We start from the raw sequence: 20884 nt of genomic DNA, 5'->3' as shown, positions 1-20884 counted from the left end.
TAGTTTCTATTCTCAACAGATAATCGTTAAAGGTTAACTATACTATAGACGTCTTCATCAAGCTGCTGCGGCTTTTCTTCTACTTTGAAAACCACAAGTCTAATGTAAAACAAGTCGGCTTCCTGTGCTTTTTGGAAAGAAAGATCAGGATTTAACTCATTTTATTGCTTCTGACAATGGTGTGGTTCCCAGATAAGAGGTGCTACATCCAGGGGCGGTGAATTGGATTATGAAGGGTGGAGTTCGTGCTGGATTCTATGATTTTTTAAATCTTGTAAACCGCACGCAACAATGAAAGTGCTAAATGCCATGGTGCGTGACCCGCGCCACACTCACGCTGCTCTCCTTTATCCCCCAGACTCCACTTTTCCTCCGCCACCACGAAAATTCATGCAAATCAGCCAGCTAACCCCGGGGCAATACGAACCATTTTCGCGCCACTCGCTCAGGACTGCGCAGCTGCACAAGGAGAGTTGTCCCCGTAGCCCCTAAAGCGCCCCTCTCAAAGCGGATTTTAGGAGTCGCCAAGGCTATCCTTTGAGGTCAGAATATATAGGGGGGCCATGTTTTTTCCAGAGGGCCATCTAGTCTTGCGCCGTGTCTGGCCGTTACCACAGCTTGCAGGACCTGTGTCCCAACGCGGGAAAGACAGCCCGAGTCCCGCCCCTCCGGGTCTGGGTCGGCGCGCCCCGCCTGCCGGCCGCGCTGCTGCTGCTCCTCCTGCTGTGGGACCGCTGACCGCGCTGCTGCTCCGCTCTCCCCGCTCCAAGCGCCGACCTGGGCACCCTCCACCAGCATGGACGCTCGCCGCGTGCCGGTGAGGGCTGGGCGGGCGAACCCGAGGGGCGGGCGCGGTGGGTGCTGGACGCAGGCGGGCGCGGGCCGACCCTCTCCAACTCCGCAGCCTAGCGCTGCCTTATCAACTGGTGGCCTGCCTAGGCGTTGCCCTCTTGGGCAAGCCCCTGATTTTGTGCACCTGGAATAACTGAGGGCCATGGGGACGTTCCTGCATGGCGTGCTCACCCGAAGTGCGGGCGGCGTGGAGACTTGAGTCGTTTGCAGGATGGCTAGCAGCGCTGGAAAGCCCTAGGCACGTGCGTCCGCCAAAGGTCGGACAGCGACTCGGAGGGCTGGCCGGTCCCGGTTGTGCCTGCCGGGCAGAGCCGGCATGCCTGCCCCCTGGGAGTTTGTCCCGCAGCGGCCCAGCCTTTTCCCGCACACAACTCGGAGCCAGTGTGTGGGTCGCCGCGTCTATACCCGCGCTCAGTGGGTGGCCCTTGGGCGCGCACCCCGCCGGGCAAGAGACGCGTCCGCTTCTAACCGCTGAGAGCCAGCGCTTTTGAGGTTTAAGGTCTTGCGAACCGGTCTCCTAGAACTTGGGTTGCGCACGCAGTGTGAAGCGACCGTAGTCCCGGGCGGTGGTTAAGTGCATTTAAAGGGCCTGGTGGGCCAAATCGTTCGCCGACCATTTGCTCGTTTCCCACTTCCTCCACCCCAAACCCCAACCCCCGAGCCTTACTCTTAGCTGCAGGACGTTGCTCTGAGTGGAACGCTACTTTTTGCTCTAACGGAAGCCAGAACGTAGGGTCGGGCTCCTGGAGAGGGTAGAAGAGTGGGGGTTGGGTGAAACGGAAGACAATGACATGTTTAAAATAAATATCAGGGGTTAGGGACCCACGCGGGGGAGGACAGGTTCGCGGGGGTGGGTGCGGTGGGGCGTGGTTTCAGGGCTGAGTCGCCGCCCTGGTGGAGCTGGGCATTGGCTTTCCGGATGAAGAAAACCATGTGTAGCTGGTCTTGGAACCTGACATGCCTGGGTTCAAATTTGAGCCGCCATGGGACTTGAGTAATCCATTTCGCCTTCCTAAGCCTCAGTTTCCTCATTGGCTAAGTAAGAATAACGATAGCACCTTTGTTGCAAAGAATTAAACCTGACGTGAAAGTGTACTTAACATAGTGCCTGGCACGAAAAACGCCTACTATAAATGGTATTAGTTATTACTTACCTGCCAAAGAAGTTCATCTCCGTCTTGACTATTTGCCTTGCTGCTTTTTTGTGGCTTTTCCTCCAAAGATACATTTGCCTGGTAAATAACTCTTGGCTTGTGCTGACTTGTTAAAGCTCAGCATGTATTTCTCGGACAGCTTCCAATAGAATGCCGCCTTTGAGGCTGTCTGGGGCCTCTGACTGCTTGCAGGTAGATTGATGAGTAAAGGGTGGTAATTCCTGCAGTAATGCGAGGAACACTGCTGTTTACGAAGATGGCAGACTTGAGTTCTCCTTCCTGCCCCTGTGATCTTGCAGTCTATTACACCTTCCTGGGGCCTTGAATATCCTCATCTGGAAAATGGGATCTGAGATCCTTTTCAGCTCCCAAGATTCATTGTGTCGCAGGCTGGAGTGCAGTGGCACAATCACGGCTCACTGCAGCCTACTGGGCTCAAGCAGTCTTCCTACCTCAGCCTCCCAAGTAACTGGGATTACATGTGCGCACCGCCACACCCGGCTGATTTTTGTGTTTTTAGTAGAGATGGGGTTTCACCATGTTCCCCACGCTGGTCTCGAACTCGTGGGCTCAAGTGATCCTCCCGCCTTGGCGTCCCAAAGCGCTGGGATTACAGGTGTGAGCCACCCCCCTACACATACACCTAACCTTTATATTTAGTAGCTCTACCTTTTACACATTGTCTTGCCTTGTTAAGAGGGCAAAAGACAAAAACTTCCTAAGATGATTGAACGGAGTTTACTTAGGGGTATAGGGATGTTGGGGGTGCCATCATCATGAAAATAACTTTATTTGCAAGAGACTGAAATGTATAATGTTAGGCAAAGAAAGAGGGCAAGAATGTTGTGGTCACCTGACATCTTACATCTTAGCATATTTTGTAGAACCTATAGCAGTGCTTGCCCTTTCAAAGTTTTCAGTATAAGGAATCACTTCTGCTATTCCATGGCCCCATTTAAGAGAATAAAAACACAGGACCTAATACAACACTTAAGAAATCTCATTAAATATTAAGAAATGACAAACCACTATCCTTTTTTTACACAAGATATTAGATGCCAAGTGCATTTTCTGAGAGCAGTGCCAGGCTGTTCAGTATTTACGAATGAATGAAGCATTTCTATATAAGTAATTCGCACTTTATAAAAGGACTTTTAAAAACTTAAGTCTTGTATAGCAAAGGGACAGCAGCAAGAACTGAATGACAGCCTCAAGTAATAGAGTGCTAAAATGGAATCAGGTATCCTACCTGCATTTGGAGTGCTATTTGACCTTTAACTTGGCTCCTTGTACCATTTGTTGAAGGGTTTGATGTATTTGCTTTGTAAGGACTTCTGTGGAAATCACGATAGCCCTCTTGATTGGAACGGGGCCTGCTTGGAAGCCTGCCATCTTGAAGTAGAGGTCCTGCCCAGTTTTTGTAGTTTGTGAAATTAGCATCACAGTACATAGCCCAAAGCTTACATAAAAATACCTCATTAGCTTGATTTTGGCTGAGGTGGAAAAATCTTTCTGCCATTTTGTACTTTTGAAATTTCCTTTTAGAAGTACAGTTTAATTTTTTTAAAACAACAGGTTGGATTTTAGGAGTTTAGCATTAAAATCTCCTGTGGAGCTCAGTATAATGCTAAGAGCTAAAGATTAGGGGCTCATAAAGGTGGGTTGTGAGGTAGCTCTACAGATGTTTGAATAAATTGATAAATATCTTTACAATTTTCCTGCAAAGGGATCCCTTCTTAGAATTTGACCTGGTTTTGGCCGGGCGCGGTGGCTCACGCCTGTAATCCTAGCACTTTGGGAGGCCGAGGCGGGCGGATCACGAGGTCAGGAGATCGAGATCATTCTGGCTAACACGGTGAAACCCCGTCTCTACTAAAAATACAAAAAATTAGCCGGGCGTGGTGGCGGGCGCCTGTAGTCCCAGCTACTCCGGAGGCTGAGGCAGGAGAATGGCGTGAACCCGGGAGGCGGAGCTTGCAGTGAGCTGAGATCGCACCACTGCACTCCAGCCTGGGTGACAGAGCGAGACTTCGTCTCAAAAAAAAAAAAAAATTTGACCTGGTTTTAAATATTTTTCGGTCCAGGTACAGTAGCTAATGCCTGTAATCCAAGCCCTTTGGGAGGCTCCAGTGGGAGGATCGCTTGAGCCCAGGAGTTTGAGACCAACCTGGGCGACATAGCAAGACCCCATCTCTAAAAAAAAAAAATTAAAATAAGTTAACTGGGCATGGTGGCACATGCCTGTAGTCCTGTCTACTCAGGAGGCTGAGGCAGGAGGCTTGCTTGAGCTCAGGAGTTCCAGGTTGTAGTAAGCTATGATCTCACCACTGCACTTTAGCCTGGAAGACAGCGAGATCCTGCTTCTTACAAAAAAAGAAAAAAAATTTTGTAGCAGTTAACAAACTTCCTTTTCTATGTAGGGTATGATAAATGGACATATCTACTTTGTGCTGTTTGAACCTACTAAACTAAAAAAAAATGATGTCTTTAGTTAAATAAAGTAAGCATCACGCTTAATAGGATTGCTGTTTCCATTTGCAGCAGAAAGATCTCAGAGTAAAGAAGAACTTAAAGAAATTCAGATATGTGAAGTTGATTTCCATGGAAACCTCGTCATCCTCTGATGACAGTTGTGACAGCTTTGCTTCTGATAATTTTGCAAACACGGTAAGTGCTGCCTGAGAATAAACAGAATTGAGTCTGCAGTGCTCAAAATGCCCCAGATGCTTTATGCGTGATTAAAACTGCTTGCTTTTTGCCTACATTTCTATACAGCCGTTATGAAAATACAGTATGCACTATAATTTCATTTCACTTTTTGCTGTGGTTCTAGGTAGTAATTGTTGGAGGTAGATTAGCTACTTATTCTATCCTTTTGAAATGTCGCCTAACCTAACATGCATGATGATTTGCCATAACAACTCAGAAATCATTTGTAAACCTCTGAACCATTTTTCTTTGTAACAAAAGCTGTTCTCTTGTAGTGCACTTGTAAATGTGATTTGCTCTCTGCACGGTTTATGGAAAATTGGTTCTTGAAAAAGAAAAAAAATGCACAACCACATTTATTTATTTTACAGAAACCTAAATTCAGGTCAGATATCAGTGAAGAACTGGCAAATGTTTTTTATGAGGACTCTGATAATGAATCTTTCTGCGGCTTTTCAGAAAGTGAGGTGCAAGATGTATTAGACCATTGTGGATTTTTACAGAAACCAAGGCCAGATGTCACTAACGAACTGGCCAGTATTTTTCATGCCGACTCTGACGATGAATCATTTTGCGGTTTCTCAGAGAGTGAGATACAAGATGGAATGGTGAGTTTGAGAATTTCACCAGTTTCAAGAAGTAAGATACATTTAGAGGCATGACATATTTTTTAAAAATTTTTTTCTTATGATTTTGATTTTAGTCATGCAAGCAGACTTTGTTGACCTTTTAAAAATTTTGAGTATTTTCTTTGTGTCTTAAAGCAATGTTTATTAATGTAGTCGGACATATAAATCATGAGCATTTTGTAGGCTCTGAAAATTTGGAAACTGGTAAGATAAAATTGGCCAATCTCCAGATTTTCATTACCACAAAAATCCAGCCTAATCAGGAAGCACACTAGTAGTCCTAAATATTATCTACATTTGCATTTAAGTTCAAGTGCCCAGCCTAGTGCCTGTCATAGAGCAGACCTTTGATAAATGTTGGTCTCATCGTATATCTGTGGCTGCATCTTGAAAACCTGTGATAACTTATATGCAGGAGCTCCATTGAGGGCCCTTCCTGCTGCTACTTTTGCTCCTTGGTTGGCTTTTCCTATGCACGCTACCTTCCTTTAACTGCTGCTGCCACTGTTGTGTTGTGCCTCGGTCCCACTCTTTCTGAGCATATTGTTTAATTCTGCACACATTCTCCTGTTCCAAAGACTTTCTCAACAAAGGAAGCGGTGCATTCACTGATAATCAAGTGCATGCTCTTCAGCTCACTGGTCTGACATGGATCCACTGCCTGAGGATCACGGTTTGAGTAATATTGATACAAGTGGCAGTGCCTGGCCAAGGAGTGTTTTGGTCCAAATCAGTGCTTACTGGAGTTTGTTGCAGGGGGACCAGGCTGCAGATCTGGATGTGACACAAACATTGTCAATAGCCTGAATAATTTCTGGGCAGTGTTTCAGTTCTTTGAAGATACTGTCATGATTAATAAAATGCCAATTCATTATAATTGTTAGGAACTCATGAAAGGTTTTTGTTGTTTTGTACTCTCTCAATCCATGGACACTAAAAGTACAAAAAGCTGTTTGTGGGCATGTAAGACTTTTTTGAGACAGGGTCTTGCACTGTCAACCAGGCCGGAATGCACTGGTGTGATCATGGCTCACTGCAGCCTCCACCTCGTGGGCTTAAGCGATTCTCCCTCCTCAGCCTACCCAGTAGCTGAGACTACAGGCGTGTGCCACCATGCCTGGGAACTTTTAAAAATTTTTTATAGAGATGTGGGCTCACTTCGTTTCTCAGGCTGGTCTCGAACTCCTAGGCCCAAGCAATCCTCCTGTCTTGGCCTCCAAAAGTGCTGGAATTACAGCCATGAGCCACCTTGCTGGACTTGATAAATATTGTAATGTTAAAACTGAGTCTTTATGGGTGAAATTCTGGGACTTTATGGGTGATTTTTTTTCTTCTCTCTCTTTTTTTACCTGCAACCATTACCATAGTCAATTTTGGAATACCTTTATGACCCCCAAAAATGACTCTGTACCCATTAACAGTCACTCCCTATTCTTTCCCAACACCCCCAGCTCCTGGCAACCATCAGTCTGCTTTCTGTCGTCATAGATTAGCCTTTTCATAAAAATTGAATCATGATACGTGGTCTTTTGTGACTGGCTTCTTTCACTTAGGATAATGATCTCAAGGTTTATTTATGTTGTGGCATGTGTTAGTTCTTCATTTTATTGCAGAATATTCTGTTGTGTGAATCAACCACACTTGATTTACCCATTCATCAGTTGATGGGTAAGTGGGTTGTTTGCACTTTTTTTGGCTATTATGAATAATGCTACTGTGAACATTCATGTACAAGTTTTTGTGTAGACGTATACTCTTAGGTATATACATAGGAGTAGAATTGTGGGTCATGTAGTAACTGTTTAACCTTTTGAGAAATAGACAAAGTGGCTACACCAGTTTACATTCCTACCAGCAGTGTGTGAGGGTTACAGTTTCTCCACATTTTTGCTAATACTTTTTTAAATTTTCCTCTTTCTTTTTTTTTTTTGAGACAGAGTCTCACTCTGTCACCCAGGCTGGAGTACAGTGGCATAATTTTGGCTCACCACAACCTCCGCCTCCTGGGTTCAAGCGATTCTTGTGTCTCAGCCTCCGGGTAGCTGGGACTATAGGCGCATGCCACCACAACTGGCTAATTTTTTATATTTTTAGTAGAGACGGGGTTTTGCCATCTTGACCAGGCTGGTCTTGAACTCCTGACCTCAGGTGATCTGCCCATCTCAGCCTCCCAAAGAGCTGGGATTACAGATGTGAGCCACCATACCCAGCCTTCCTTTGCTTTTTAGCTCTATCTACTATGAAGTGGTGTCTCATTATGTTTTTTGATTTTTTTGTTGTTGTTGGAGACGGAGTCTTGCTCTGTAGCCCAGGCTGGAGTGCAGTGGCGTGATCTGAGCTCACTGCAACCTCCGCCTCCTGGGTTCAAGTGATTCTCTTGCCTCAGCCTCCCAAGTAGCTGGGATTACAAGCGTATGCCACCGTGCCTGGCTAATTTTTGTATTTTTAGTAGAGATGGGGTTTCACCATGTTGGCCAGACTGGTGTCAAACTCCTGACGTCAGGTGATCCGCCTGCCCCCGCCTTCCAAAGTGCTGGGATTATAGGCATGAGCTACCGCACCTAGCCTCTCATTGTGATTTTGATTTACATTACCCTTTGGCTAATTTGGATAAATTTTTAATGATGAAAACCTATATTACTTTTGGAATCTGGAAATATTTTTATTTTGAGCTTCTAAAAGTAGATTAGAGAAGTACCTAGAGAAGTCAAATTTATAGACAGAAAATAGGATGATGGTTGCCAGGGGCGGAGGGAAAGAGGGAATGAGGAATTACTGTTTAATGGGTATGGATGGAGTTTTAGTTGGAGAAGATGAAAACATCCTGGAGATGGATGGTGGTGATGGCTGCACAACAATGTGCATGTATTTAATGCCATTGACCTGTATACTTAGAAATGGTTAAAATGATCAATCTTACGTATATTTTATTATATATTTTTTAAAGTAGAGAATTGAGATATGTTAATATAATTTAATATTGCCATAAACATTGAAGCCATATTTATAGCGGAACACATTTTTTTCCCTTTTTTTTTTTCAAGACAGGGTCTGGCTCTGTAACCCAGGCCTGGCATACAGTGGCACGAACATGGCTCACTGAGCCTCTGCCACCTGGGCTCAAGCCATCCTCCCACCTCAACCTTCCAAGTAGCTGGGACCACAGGCATGCGCCACCATGCCCAGCTAATTTTTGTATTTTTTTTTGCAGAGACGGGGTTTCACCATGTTGCCCAGGCTGGTCTCAAACTCCTAGGCTCAAGTGATTCACCCGCCTCAGCCTCCCAAAGTGCTGGGATTACAGACATGAACCACTGCACCCAGCCAGGAGAACACATTTGTTCTTGTCAGAATTCTTTTAAAATACGTAAAGATGTGTTTCTAAAGAAATGAAAAGCAGGTGGTAGGAATTTTAACATTTAAAAAAAAGGCTCAGAACCACAGGCCTAGGGACTATGAAAATAGCTTATAACAATGTGGTCCAGATAGGCTACATGGAATTAAACTGCACTCTGTTGATTGTTGTACTCTTTGTGGTTCCTGATTTTGTTACCCAGAGGTGTCAATGTTCAGTTAAAATTCATTTCATACAAGTGTCTCATTGAAAAGGGACTTTGTAGTCATACTGATGCAGCTTGTCTGCTGATCAAGTCCTAATGACTCAATTGTTGTGATTAGAGGCTGCAGTCAGTTCGGGAAGGCTGTAGGACCCGCAGCCAGTGCAGGCACTCTGGACCTCTCAGGGTGGCGATGAAGTTTCCAGCGCGAAGTACCAGGGGAGCAACCAACAAAAATGCAGAGTGCCCCCAGCCCTCAGAGAATTCTGTGACTGATTCCAACTCCGATTCAGAAGATGAAAGTGGCCTGAATTTTTTGGAGAAAAGGGCTTTAAATATAAAGCAAAACAAAGCAATGGTAGGTATCTGACTTTGTGTTAGAATTAATTTTTCCTAAGTGACTCGTTACTTAAATCTGTTCCATCACGCAAAAAAATTATTTTTTTCTATTACACGAATAATTATTTTTGTTTACCTGTGAAGTCTTCAATGTGTGCCTCAAAATGTGTTTCTTTCCCTGAACTACTTTTTTTTTAATCTGTTAAAGGCCTGGTTAAGTGTATAGGGGAAATCAGAAACTTTGAATGTGTCAGCTTACTATCAAATATAAAACCATGAGGAGATGTACTTGAGTATTTTCCAGAAGTTAGTTGCTCATTTTCGGCAGTTATTCTAAGCCAATGATATCAGTTTAATTTCCTCCCTTTTTAGCTTGCAAAACTCATGTCTGAATTAGAAAGCTTCCCTGGCTCGTTCCGTGGAAGACATCCCCTCCCAGGCTCCAACTCAGTAAGTACTAGTCCTTGTTTATATACGTAGTGTTTTGGGCACACCTAAGGTAGATCTGTGTTGTATTTAAAAATCTAATTTCTTTATTTGTGTGGCCTTCTAGACAAACGAAGGGGACCTAGAGGAAACCCCCTGACAGATCTCTGGATGATCCTCCTTGAATCCTGGGCAGTTTGGTCTCTCCTTGCTGTGCTCCTGTGGCACTAAACTCCTTTTGATTGGTTCTTTCTTTCCTTCCCAGCTAGACTAAGCCCCTCATGGGCAGGTAATGAAGAGTGAAAACTTTTTTCTGTTCTCCAGTGTGAGCACATTCCTCCTACATGGTAGATGTGCAATAGATGTTTTTAAAATTGGAGAATGAAAATAAAAGAAGAAAATCACAATTTCTTATCAAGTCGTAGCTTGGTATCATATACAATTGCATTCTGAGGAATTAAGCTGGTACAACTCAGGGAGATTTGGTGTGTCTGCTGTAATAGAAAAGATTTCTTTTTCCTGCTTTTCCCTGAGGAAAGGAAAGATGGAAAGAGGGAAACCATACAGATATCCCTCTATTTTGCAGTGTAGAAACTGAATGTGTTTCTACAGGGTCAAGAGACATCAGAGAAAATTTTTTTTTTTAGAGCAGAAGATCATTTCTTACATCTTCATTAAGTAAAAGAATAAATAGCTCATCTCTCAAGTTGAAAGAAACTGGGCTTGGTTTTACAAAAGCAAAATTAAGATGGCCATATAGGTTTTAGGCTGATTTTGCCATGCATTATGCAAAGGATAAAGAAAAAGAAAAAATAGAGCTCTCTTTACATCCTTAAGGAGAAGCTATGAATTCCCCAAAGTACTACTTCTCTTTATTATGGAATAAATGGATTCCCTTATGCGTGCTTTGTTTAGCAATCCAGGAGACCGCGAAGGCGTACATTCTCAGGTATTGCTTCCAGGAGAAACCCTGAACGGAGAGCTCGTCCTCTTACCAGGTCAAGGTCCCGGATCCTTGGGTCCCTTGACGCTCTACCCATGGAGGAGGAGGAGGAAGAGGATAAGTACATGTTGGTGAGAAAGAGGAAGACCATGAACGGCTACATGAATGTGAGTTCTCCGCATTGGTACTTGCTCTTCTGATTCTCATCTTCGGTAGGCCTGGCATCATACACAGCACAGGTACACCCACGTCCTTAACACCAGGCGATCCATAGTAAATGTTTTCCTCTAACCATTCAGAATTGTAAACGTCACATAAGCTTACCTGGTAATTTTATTAGCAGGCGAGAATTGGGTTTTCTTCATCTCTTCTTAATTGTAGGCATCGTTTCCAAAATGTCCAGTTATGGCTACAGTAAGCATATGGCCTGCTCCCCTACCATAAGCTCTAGGAGAGATTTCCAGGTTGAAGTTTGTGTGAAGAAATTACAAGTCAAGTATCTGAGATTCAAAGCTGGGGAGAGCCAGTTTTGAATCTCTGTTTCATATTTGAATCTCTGTTTTTCAGTTCTGAATCTCTTTCAATCAGTTTTTCAGTTTTGAAGCTCTGTGTTTTGTATTCCTTGTAATGCAGGAAGATGACCTGCCCAGAAGTCGTCGCTCCAGATCATCCATGACCCTTCCGCATATAATTCGCCCAGTGGAAGAAATTTCAGAGGAAGAGTTGGAGAACATCTGCAGCAATTCTCGAGAGAAGATATATAACAGTTCACTGGTGAGAGCCTCTAAATTAACCTGAGAATGTAAACATCTGTGAGGGGAAGAGAGCTTCTGTCCCTAAGTGTTGCCCAGGTTCTAAAGGGCCTAGCATGTGAAATGTGTGCCTATATGTTTTTTTCACACAAGGAAGGAAAAGTTTTACAGTATCCCTGGGATTTAGCCCTTTTTCACAGTGGAATTATCTGCTTAGTAAGTCTGTAGTCATGGTAAATCTTTTCTCCTAATTTAGAAATCAATTCATTCAACATATATTTATTGCATATCTATTATGTGTGTATACATAGCCAGGTGCTGGGGTGTGGTGGTACACCAAAGATACAAGTGGATTTGGGTAGGTTATTTTTTAATAAGACCTTTTCTTAAAGGAAAGTGGTTTTACCACACCAGGCTAATTTATATATTTTTAGTGGAGACGGGGTTTTGCCGTATTACCCAGGCTGGTCTCGAACTCCTTGGCTCAAGCGATCCACTCTTCTCAGTCTCCCAGAATGCTGGGATTACAGGTGTGAGCCACTGCACCTGGTTGAGTTATTTTTCATACCCTGGCATGTACATGTGTATGCAGAGATTCATAGACAAAATGTAAGCCTATACTACGAAGAGGGACATTCTGTAAATATGCTATTTTCTGTTGAAAAACAGTGTTTTTTTTTTTGTTTTTTTTTCTTAATTGCTTATTTGTAGGGCTCTACTTGTCATCAATGCCGTCAGAAGACTATTGATACCAAAACAAACTGCAGAAACCCAGACTGCTGGGGCGTTCGAGGCCAGTTCTGTGGCCCCTGCCTTCGAAACCGTTATGGTGAAGAGGTCAGGGATGCTCTGCTGGATCCGGTAGGTGCCTGCCAGGGGTTGGTCCTGTGGGCTTGAAGGTCAGCCACAAACTGTGATGAGGCCAGAAAAAGGCATTGGTGAAGGGGTGGAGCCCTTTCTGTTATGCGGTGCTCTTCTGTTTTTTTAAGGTGGAGTATCATTCTGTCACCAGGCTGGAGTGCAGTGGCGCGATCTCAGCTCACTTGCAACCTTCTCCTCCTGGGTTCAAGCGATTCTCCTGCCTCAGCCTCCCAGGTAGCTGGGACTACATGCACGCGCCACCACACCCAGCTAATTTTTGTATTTTTAGTAGAGACAGGGTTTCACCACGTTGGCCAGGATGGTCTTGATCTCTTGACCTTGTGATCCATCTGCCTCCGGCCTCCTAAAGTGCTGGGATTACAGGTGTGAGCCACCATGCCTGGCCCAGGGTGCTCTTAATTCAGAACACAAATGAATTCAGAGTGATGGTGCTGCATAGGCATGAGCCGCTTCTACAATACTCGGGTCTGAACTGTCCCTGGGAAGTTGCTGCTCCATTTATCCCTGGTAGCTGCTTGTAACTTCCACTCCTGGAAGGAAGCATTAGGCATGACTAATGCATATTAATCATATAAATTTTTAACCATAAAGAAGGGGTTAAATGTAATGTAGATAAGTTGGGGGGGAGGTAAGGTTTAACTTAATTGTGCCGTTTGACAATCCTCCTTCAGAACTGGCATTGCCCGCCTTGTCGAGGAATCTGCAACTGCAGTTTCTGCCGGCAGCGAGATGGACGGTGTGCGACTGGGGTCCTTGTGTATTTAGCCAAATATCATGGCTTTGGGAATGTGCATGCCTACTTGAAAAGGTAGTGGGTGTTTTTTTTTCTCTTCCACATCTGAATTTTATATTCATTTATGTCTTAATGAAAAGATGATAGATGTCAGAAGAGTGGTTATCTCTGGCGGGGTGGAGACTGACTGGAACACAGGAAGGGATGGGAACATTTTCTGTCTTTACTTAGGTGGTGGTAACCCGGGTGGATGGGTGTGTATGAAAGAGTCAGGTTATATACTCGAAGATGTGTACACCTGACCATAGTGATGTTATAACTCAATAAAAATGTTTTTAAAAATGAATTAGGCTTTCAAAAGAGAATTCTTTGGTTGAAAACTATGTTCTGACACGTTTCCTTTTGTCTTTCACAGCCTGAAACAGGAATTTGAAATGCAAGCATAATATCTGGAAAATTTGCTGCCTGCCTTCTACTTCTCAAATCTTTCTTGTAAAAGTTTCCAGTTTTTTCGCTGAAACCTGAGTTAAAAATCTTGATGATCAGCGTGTTTCATAAGAAACTCCAATCAAATTAATCTTAGCAGACATGTGTTTCTGGAGCATCACGGAAGGTATATTGCAAGTTACACTTTGCCCTCCTGCAGTTTCTTCTCTGCTCCCAACCCCCATCTCATAGCATCCCCCTCTATTTCCAATGTTCCTCTCCAACCGCTTAGTTTCTGAATTTCTTTTAAATTACAGTTTTATGAAAGCATATTTTATTTACTTGGTGTTGAAATAGCCCCCATAAAACCTAAGCACTTGGAAACACAATAATAGTGTTAACTAACTAGATCTATTGAATTTCAGAGAAGAGCCTTCTGACTTGTTTACACAAAAACGAGTATGATTTAGCATTCATACTAGTTGAAATTTTTAGTAGAATCAAGGCACAAAAGTCTTAAAACCATGTGGAAAAATTAGGTAATTATTGCAGATTGATGCCTCTCAATCCCATGTATTGCGCTTATGTTACAAGTTGTTGTCACAGTTGAGACTTAATTTCTCCTAATTTCTTCTGCCCGAAGGGTAAGTGGTGCGTCCAGCTTACACAATCATGATTCAAAGGTTGGTGGGCAATGTAATACTTAAAATAATAATGGAAGAGCTATCTGGAAATTATGAGTAGGCTGATTGGAATTTTCAGTATAAAACTTTAGTATAATTGTAGTTTGCAAAGTTTATTTCAGTTCACATGTAAGGTATTGCAAATAAATTCTTGGACAATTTTGTATGGAAACTTGATATTAAAAACTAGTCTGTGGTTCTTTGCAGTTTCTTGTAAATTTATAAACCAGACACAAGGTTCAAGTTTAGATTTTAAGCACTTTTATAACAATGATAAGTGCCTTTTTGGAGATGTAACTTTTAGCAGTTTATTAACCTGACATCTCTGCCAATCTAGTTTCTGGGCAGGTTTACTGTGTCAGTATTCCCCCTCTTCTTTGCATTAATCAAGTTATTTGGTAGAGGTGGAATCTAAGTGTTTGTATGTCCAATTTACTTGCATGTGTAAACCATTGCTGTGCCATTCAATGTTTGATGCATAATCGGACCTTGAATCAATAAGTGTAAATACAGCTTTTGATCTGTAATGCTTTTATACAAAAGTTTATTTTAATAATAAAATGTTTGTTCTAACTTGTCTACTTTTTAAAAAATAATCTTACTGTACTTAATTCTAATTTTTTCCTCATATTTAAATAAAAGGCCATTTCCACCTTTTCTAAAAAAGTCTCCCTTTTGACTGAAGTTTCTGAAGTTCTAAGGTCAGCTCGTTTGAAAGGACCTCACTAGGTGACAGGACTAATACCTGTGATCAGAAAACGGGCTGAGACAACCACAGTGCCTGATAGAAAACAATACGTGCCCATGAGGTTTTGTAGTGTTTTCTTTTCCTTTATAATGTGCTTTACAATACCTGGCTTACTTTTATCAACCATTCAAACATACATTAAATGCATGCTGTGCCTTGAGGCTTGTTCCAGGACTGAGAGAATTAAAACCAAAAAGGCATGGTCTAAAAGCTCTCATAGCCCAATTCTTTTTTTATTTTTTATTTTTTGTAGAGACAGGTCTTGCTATGTTGCTCAGGCTGGTTTCAAACTCTTGGGCTCAAGGGATCCTCCTGCCTCGGCCTCCCAAAGTCATAAAATTACAGGCAAGAGCCACCACCACACCGGCTGTCCAATTCTTTAGACCAGGGGTTGGCAAACTACAGCCTGTGGGCTACATGCTGCTGCAGACTTTATTCATATGGCATATGAACTAAGTATTTTTTTTTTTTCCATTTGGAAAGGGTTGTTAAATAAGCAGAGACAATATGGTTCACAAAACCTAAGATATTTACAACCTAGCACTTTACAGAAAAAGTTTACTGTGTCTGCTCTAGAGTTATTTGAGAAGCCACGTTTACCCCATACTCATCTGGGGAGAAGAACAAGCTAAATGAAGTTGTACAACTGGTATTCTATGTAGATCCAAAAGAAATCAGTAACTTTGTTTTTGTAAACTTTTTGGGTCTTAACCCAAATTATAATCCAACCTTATTGGATATGTAATTGGGAAGCTTAAATGTTTAGAGTTCATATAAATTAACGCTTATTTGGAAAAGTTTAGGTGTTACCATGTTTTAATAGGAAGTAGAACTAATGTGGTTTTCGTTAAAAATTAACTATAACAGTTGATTTGGATGGTTTATCCTTAAAGAATTTACAATCTAATGGGGGAACTAAGATGAAAACCCAAAAATAATGTTCTCAGCAGGAATGAAGGGAAAAAAACTAATGGGCATTTTCCCATCACCAGACATTTTAAAACATGGGTGAGCTCCTGGGTTTTGTGATGATCCCATTTTATAATAAGGAGCCTTAGGTCAGTTGCCCAGCCTCAGCCTCGACTGTGGGAGCCCACGGGGCCCACTGCAGAGCTCCACAGGCCATCCTGAGTGGAGAGAACTCCGGTTTTCACAGCTAGCTGTGAAAAGTGGTGTTAGGGTGGCTGTGCCCCAGGAACTGCTTTCATATTTGTTTCTTCAACCTGAGGTAGAGTTTTCTGAGGTAGAGATGGTATCTACGTTTTGATTCTTACTTAGGAGTTAAGAAATGAAATACGAACTAAAAAGGCTTTCACAATGAAGGGCAAAGGCTGCAGTTAGAGGGTTTTGCTGGAAGGTTTTGTTTTTGTTTCATTTTGCTTTTACAAGAAAGTGAGAGGGGACTTCTCATTGCCCCAGGAATGAAATGGGCTCACTGGGAGAATGGAACTAGAGGTCTCAGTGCTTTAGGAGAAGATGGGAGTACGGGGACAGTATTCGGTACCCAGTCCTGAGGGGAATAGGGGTTTTATGTTAATGTTAACCTCACATCCATTAGGTGTCTGAAAGAATGGGGAAGTAAATCCAGATAAGTTGAGAAAAATGCCCAGTATCACACAGCTCCAAAGAGGCAAAGCTAGGCCAAACACCAGAGAGAGGACTTTATTCTTTTTTTTCCTCTTTAAGCTGACTTTGCCTTAGGAGTCAAAGAAGAAGAGCGGGTTTTTGATAAGGTTCTGGCAGGGAGAACAAGGGCATCTTGGGTGCTGGGTCCAGCCTGGCTGATGTGGCTTACTGCAGAAACCCTGCTGAACAGGGAGGCTGGCAGGGCTGGAAGGGGTCTGAGCGCCTGTGTGGATCAGGGGGTTGTACTGGAGGTGAAGATGGGTGGAGAGCAGGTTCAGAAGGAATGAGGCAGTGGGACAGTAGGAAACCAGAGCCTTGGATGATCCTGCATGGATGTTAGAAACCTCCGAGGTTGTAACTGAAGGGCATGAGAATCCTGTGGGTGGAGAGGACTCCTTAGATAACTACGAGGTTGGGGAAGGAGAAGGAAAAGCAGAGGGAAAGAAAACTTCCTAGGAGCCGTTGCTGTGAGACAACGGAAGAGGGACTAGAGCTTGGGGTGGCAGTAAAGAGCCAGGAATCTGACTGGGACTGTAAGGGATGGACTCCCGATTGCAGAGGAACTGGTACATTCCAGAGAAAGTCCTTTATCCATTATAACATCCAGGTGATGTAAGCATTTGAGGGAAAGAGCAAGGAACAAAAGAGATAGCACTCAAAGCTGAAAGCCATGAACATTTTGTTTTTTTCCAATCTGTTTGTATTTTGTTTATATGGTAGCGCTTAAACTACATGTGCAACTGTTAGCATTGAAATTTGGCTCCGGTGTGGTCTTTGGTAGCTTCTTTTGTTTTCTGGTAAGATTCAATGTTACAGGCTCACTCTTACACATTCTCTACCCTAAGCCTGGAGTCAACCATTTCTCCCAAGTGCTTTGTTTTTAAAACATTTCTTTTATATCTATTAATTTTTAGTATATTTGTGTATATATACATATATACACATGCATACATAGGCTTATACATATTGGTATTTATATGTAAAATTAACAGTAATGTGGCTATGTATACCTATATGGCTTCAGAATTATATATGTATATAGTATACATATAATATAGAATATAAAATTATATATTAAATAATATAAAGTTATATATTAAAATATATAATATAAAATTAATATGTAATATAAAATTATAATTATATAATAATTGTATAGTAACACAGAACTATAGTACATATAATATGGCTTCAGTATAATTAGGCTGGGCGCAGTTGGCTCATACCTGTAATCCCAGCAGTTTGGGAGACTGAGGCGAGAGGATTGCTTGAGTCCAGGAGTTCAAAACCATCCTGGGCAACATAGTGAGACCCTGTCTCTACAAAAAATAAAAAATTAGGCCCTGATTTTTAAAATGTAAACATTATATATATATAATTTTTACCCTCCTATTGCCTTTCAGATAAATGATAGCATACTACTTACTACATACTCTTTTTACCCTGCCTTTTTCACTTAACTATATATATGGGAGATAAACATAATTTTATTATACAAAGAATTCTAGCTGGGAGCAGTGGCTCATGCCTGTAATCCCAGCACTTTGAGAGGCCGAGGGGGGTGGATCACCTGAGGTCATGAGTTTGAGACCAGCCTGGCCAACATGGTGAAACCCCATCTCTATTAAAAATACAAAAATTAGCCAGGCCTGGTGGCACACCTGTAATCTCAGCTACTTGGGAGGCTGAGGCACAAGGATTGCTTGAACCTGGGAGGTGGAGGCTGCAGTGAGCCAAGATCATGCCACTGCACTCCAGCTTCAGCAAGAGAGCGAGAGTCTGACTCAAAATAAAAAAAAAAAAAAAGAATTCTGAAGTTACAATCAGTACTCAAACATATGAATATGGAGTTAAGCTTTAGAGTTTCAGAGGAAAAAAAAGTATTGTAGATAATTGTTTTCTGTTCTACTCAAATGCCCAAGGACAGACTGTTCCCTGAGCTTATGCTAGGAAAGTCAAACTTCGGCCAGGCGCAGTGGCTCACACCTGTAATCTCAGCACTTTGGGAGGCCAAGGTGGGCGAATCACTTGAGGTCAGGAGTTTGAGAACAGCATGGCCAAAATGGTGAAACCCAACCCAGTCTCTACTAAAAATGCAAAAATTAGACAGATGTGGTGGTGTGTGCCTGTAATCCCAGCTACTTGGGAGGCTGAGGCAGGAGAAGCAGGAGAATCGTTTGAACCTGGGAGGCGGAAGTTGCCACGAGCAGAGGTTGTGCTACTGTTCTCCAGCCTGGGCAACAGCCAGACTCAGTCTCAAAAAAAAAAAAAAAAAAAAGTAAAATTTCCCCTCCTCACACACTTAGTAGGCAAGCCATATCAACAGGAACCAGTATTTCAGTTTTATTTTATTTTTATTTGGTTTTCCATACTTTAATAGACTAATCCTTAAGTTTGTCTTCTAAATTGAATAGCTATAAATGTGTTTCACTGCTTAATGACCATCCACTGTGTTTTTTTGAGATGGAGTCTCACTTTGTCCCAGGCTGGAGTACAGTGGCACAAGCTCGGCTCACTGCAACCTCCGCCTCCCGGTTTCAAGTGATTCTCCTGCCTCAGCCTCCCGAGTAGCTGGTATTACAGGCGCCCGCCACCACACCTGGCTAATTTTTGTATGTTTAGTAGACACAGGGTTTCTCCCTATGTTGGCCAGGCTGGTCTTGAACTCCTGACCTCAGGTAATCCACCTGTCCTCAGCTTCCCAAAGTGCTGGGATTACAGCCATGAGCCACCATGCATGGCCTGTTTTTTTTTTTTTTTTTTTTTTTAGAGTAGTAATCACCGCTGGCACTTGCCTGAATTTCCAAGATGTGACCATTTTGAGTACCCTAATGCTTAAGGAGGAAAAATATGTAAATAAAATTCCTTTATGCAAATGCTTTCTGCAACTCTCATTGCCAGCCAAATTCTTGTAAATCATGATAAACAGATGCTACTGAACAAAATGAGTAAGTAAAATTATGGAGATAGATTCTATTTATCTTGTTTTTCAGTGTTGGGGAGGGAGAAAAGGATATCAACTAAATTTTTTCTGTGCATGATGATTAGGGCAGACACCAAGAACTCTATTAATTGATTTCAGCAAGGCAGGATTTGGGACTCAGCTAGAGAGCTGCCCCTGATAAGGGAAAAGTTCTATTGCCACTTTGCTCGACCAGAGAACTGGGTTTGGAAACAATTCAATATCAAGCTTGCTAGGTCTCTGCCTATTGTTCAGCTTTTTGTTGCTTTTTTTCTGCCAACTTTTAAAAAAATTGTAGTAAAATTCACATAACATAAAATTTACCACTTTAACCATTTCAAAGTATACAACTAGGTGGCTTCCAGTACATTCACAATGTTGTGCAACCATCATCACTATGTAACGCTAAAACATTTTCATCACTCCCAAAAGAAACCTCGTACCCATTAAAAAGTCACTCCTTTTTTTCCTCTCTCCAACCCATGAGAACCTATTGCTTTCTGTCTCTATGGATTTGCTTATATTCTGGACATTTGGAAACATACAGTATGTTGCTTTTTGTATCTGGCTTTTTTGTTTTTCTAAACAGACACAGGGTCTTACTGTGTTACTCAGGGTGGAGTGCAGCAGTGTGTGATCATAGCTCACTGCATCCTGGAACTCCTGGACTCAAGCAATTATGTGACCTCAGCCTCCCAAGGAGCTGGGAATTACAAGCATGAGCTACCACACCAAGCAGGGTTCCTTCACATACTAATTCATTCATGTTAGGCCGGGTGCAGTGGCTCATGCCTGTAATCCCAGCACTTTGGGAGGCCGAGGCAGGTGGATCACTTGAGTCAGGAGTTTCAGACCAGCCTGGTCAACATGGTGAAACCCCATCTCTACTAAAAATATAAAAACCAGGCGTGTTGGCGGGTACCTGTAATCCCAGCTACTTGGGAGGCTGAGGCACGAGAATCGCTGGAACTCGGGATGCAGAGGTTGTAGTGAGCCTAGACTGCACCATTGCACTCCAGCCTGGGTGACAAGAGCAAGACTCTGTTAAAATTAATAAATAAGATTCATCCATGTTGTATGTATCATCATTTTATTCTTCTTCATGCCCAAATATTCCATTGTATGGATATACCACAATTTATCCATATATCAGTTGGTGGACATTTTGGTTGTTTTCACCTTTTGGCTAGTGTGAATAGTGCTGCTGTGAACATTTCACTTACACATTTTAGTTTGAACACCTAATTTCAGTACTCTTTGGTATATACCTAGGAGTGGAATCACTGAATCATATGGTAATTGTATGTTTAACTTTCTGAGGAGCTACCAAACTTTTTCATAGTGTCTGCACCATTTCACATTTCCACTAGTAATGTGTGAGGGCTCCAGTTTCTCCACGTCCTTGCCAACACTTGTTATTTTCTGGTTTGTGTGTTTGTTTTATAGACATCCTAGTAGGCATG

The 20884-nt window shown here is 42.5% G+C and overlaps 1 protein-coding gene across 4 annotated transcripts; it reads left to right on the top strand.

Annotated features, from left to right (window-relative positions):
- Window positions 1-476: 476 nt before the first annotated feature.
- Window positions 477-14751, top strand: CDCA7 (cell division cycle associated 7). Of its 4 annotated transcripts, none has more exons than XM_032755345.2 (10): window positions 477-542; window positions 4548-4673; window positions 5219-5323; window positions 9023-9259; window positions 9613-9690; window positions 10582-10776; window positions 11243-11383; window positions 12073-12222; window positions 12915-13051; window positions 13392-14723. In XM_032755345.2, the coding sequence occupies exons 2-10, from the start codon at window positions 4608-4610 to the stop codon at window positions 13420-13422; spliced, it is 1140 nt and encodes a 379-aa protein (XP_032611236.1). In that variant the 5' UTR covers window positions 477-542; window positions 4548-4607; the 3' UTR covers window positions 13423-14723. The 4 variants fall into 4 exon arrangements, with proteins under 4 accessions (XP_032611236.1, XP_032611234.1, XP_032611235.1 ...); XM_032755343.2 differs by lacking the exon at window positions 477-542 and adding an exon at window positions 679-817 and having other exon boundaries at window positions 5087-5323; window positions 13392-14751; XM_032755344.2 differs by lacking the exon at window positions 477-542 and adding an exon at window positions 679-817.
- Window positions 14752-20884: the final 6133 nt, after the last annotated feature.

This window comes from Hylobates moloch, unplaced genomic scaffold (assembly GCF_009828535.3).
Source record: "Hylobates moloch isolate HMO894 unplaced genomic scaffold, HMol_V3 SCAFFOLD_1, whole genome shotgun sequence".
Lineage (NCBI taxonomy): Eukaryota > Metazoa > Chordata > Mammalia > Primates > Hylobatidae > Hylobates > Hylobates moloch.
This window is presented reverse-complemented; position numbering and strand designations above follow the sequence as displayed.

What these genes read in the sequence shown, in the direction of transcription:
- CDCA7 (XM_032755343.2), top strand. Translation starts at nt 797, where the DNA reads ATGGACGCTCGCCGCGTGCCG. An exon ending in TAAAGCAAAACAAAGCAATG is followed by an intron (nt 9,260 to 9,612) that starts GTAGGTATCTGA and finishes CTCCCTTTTTAG; the next exon opens with CTTGCAAAACTCATGTCTGA. An exon ending in CCATGAACGGCTACATGAAT is followed by an intron (nt 10,777 to 11,242) that starts GTGAGTTCTCCG and finishes CTTGTAATGCAG; the next exon opens with GAAGATGACCTGCCCAGAAG.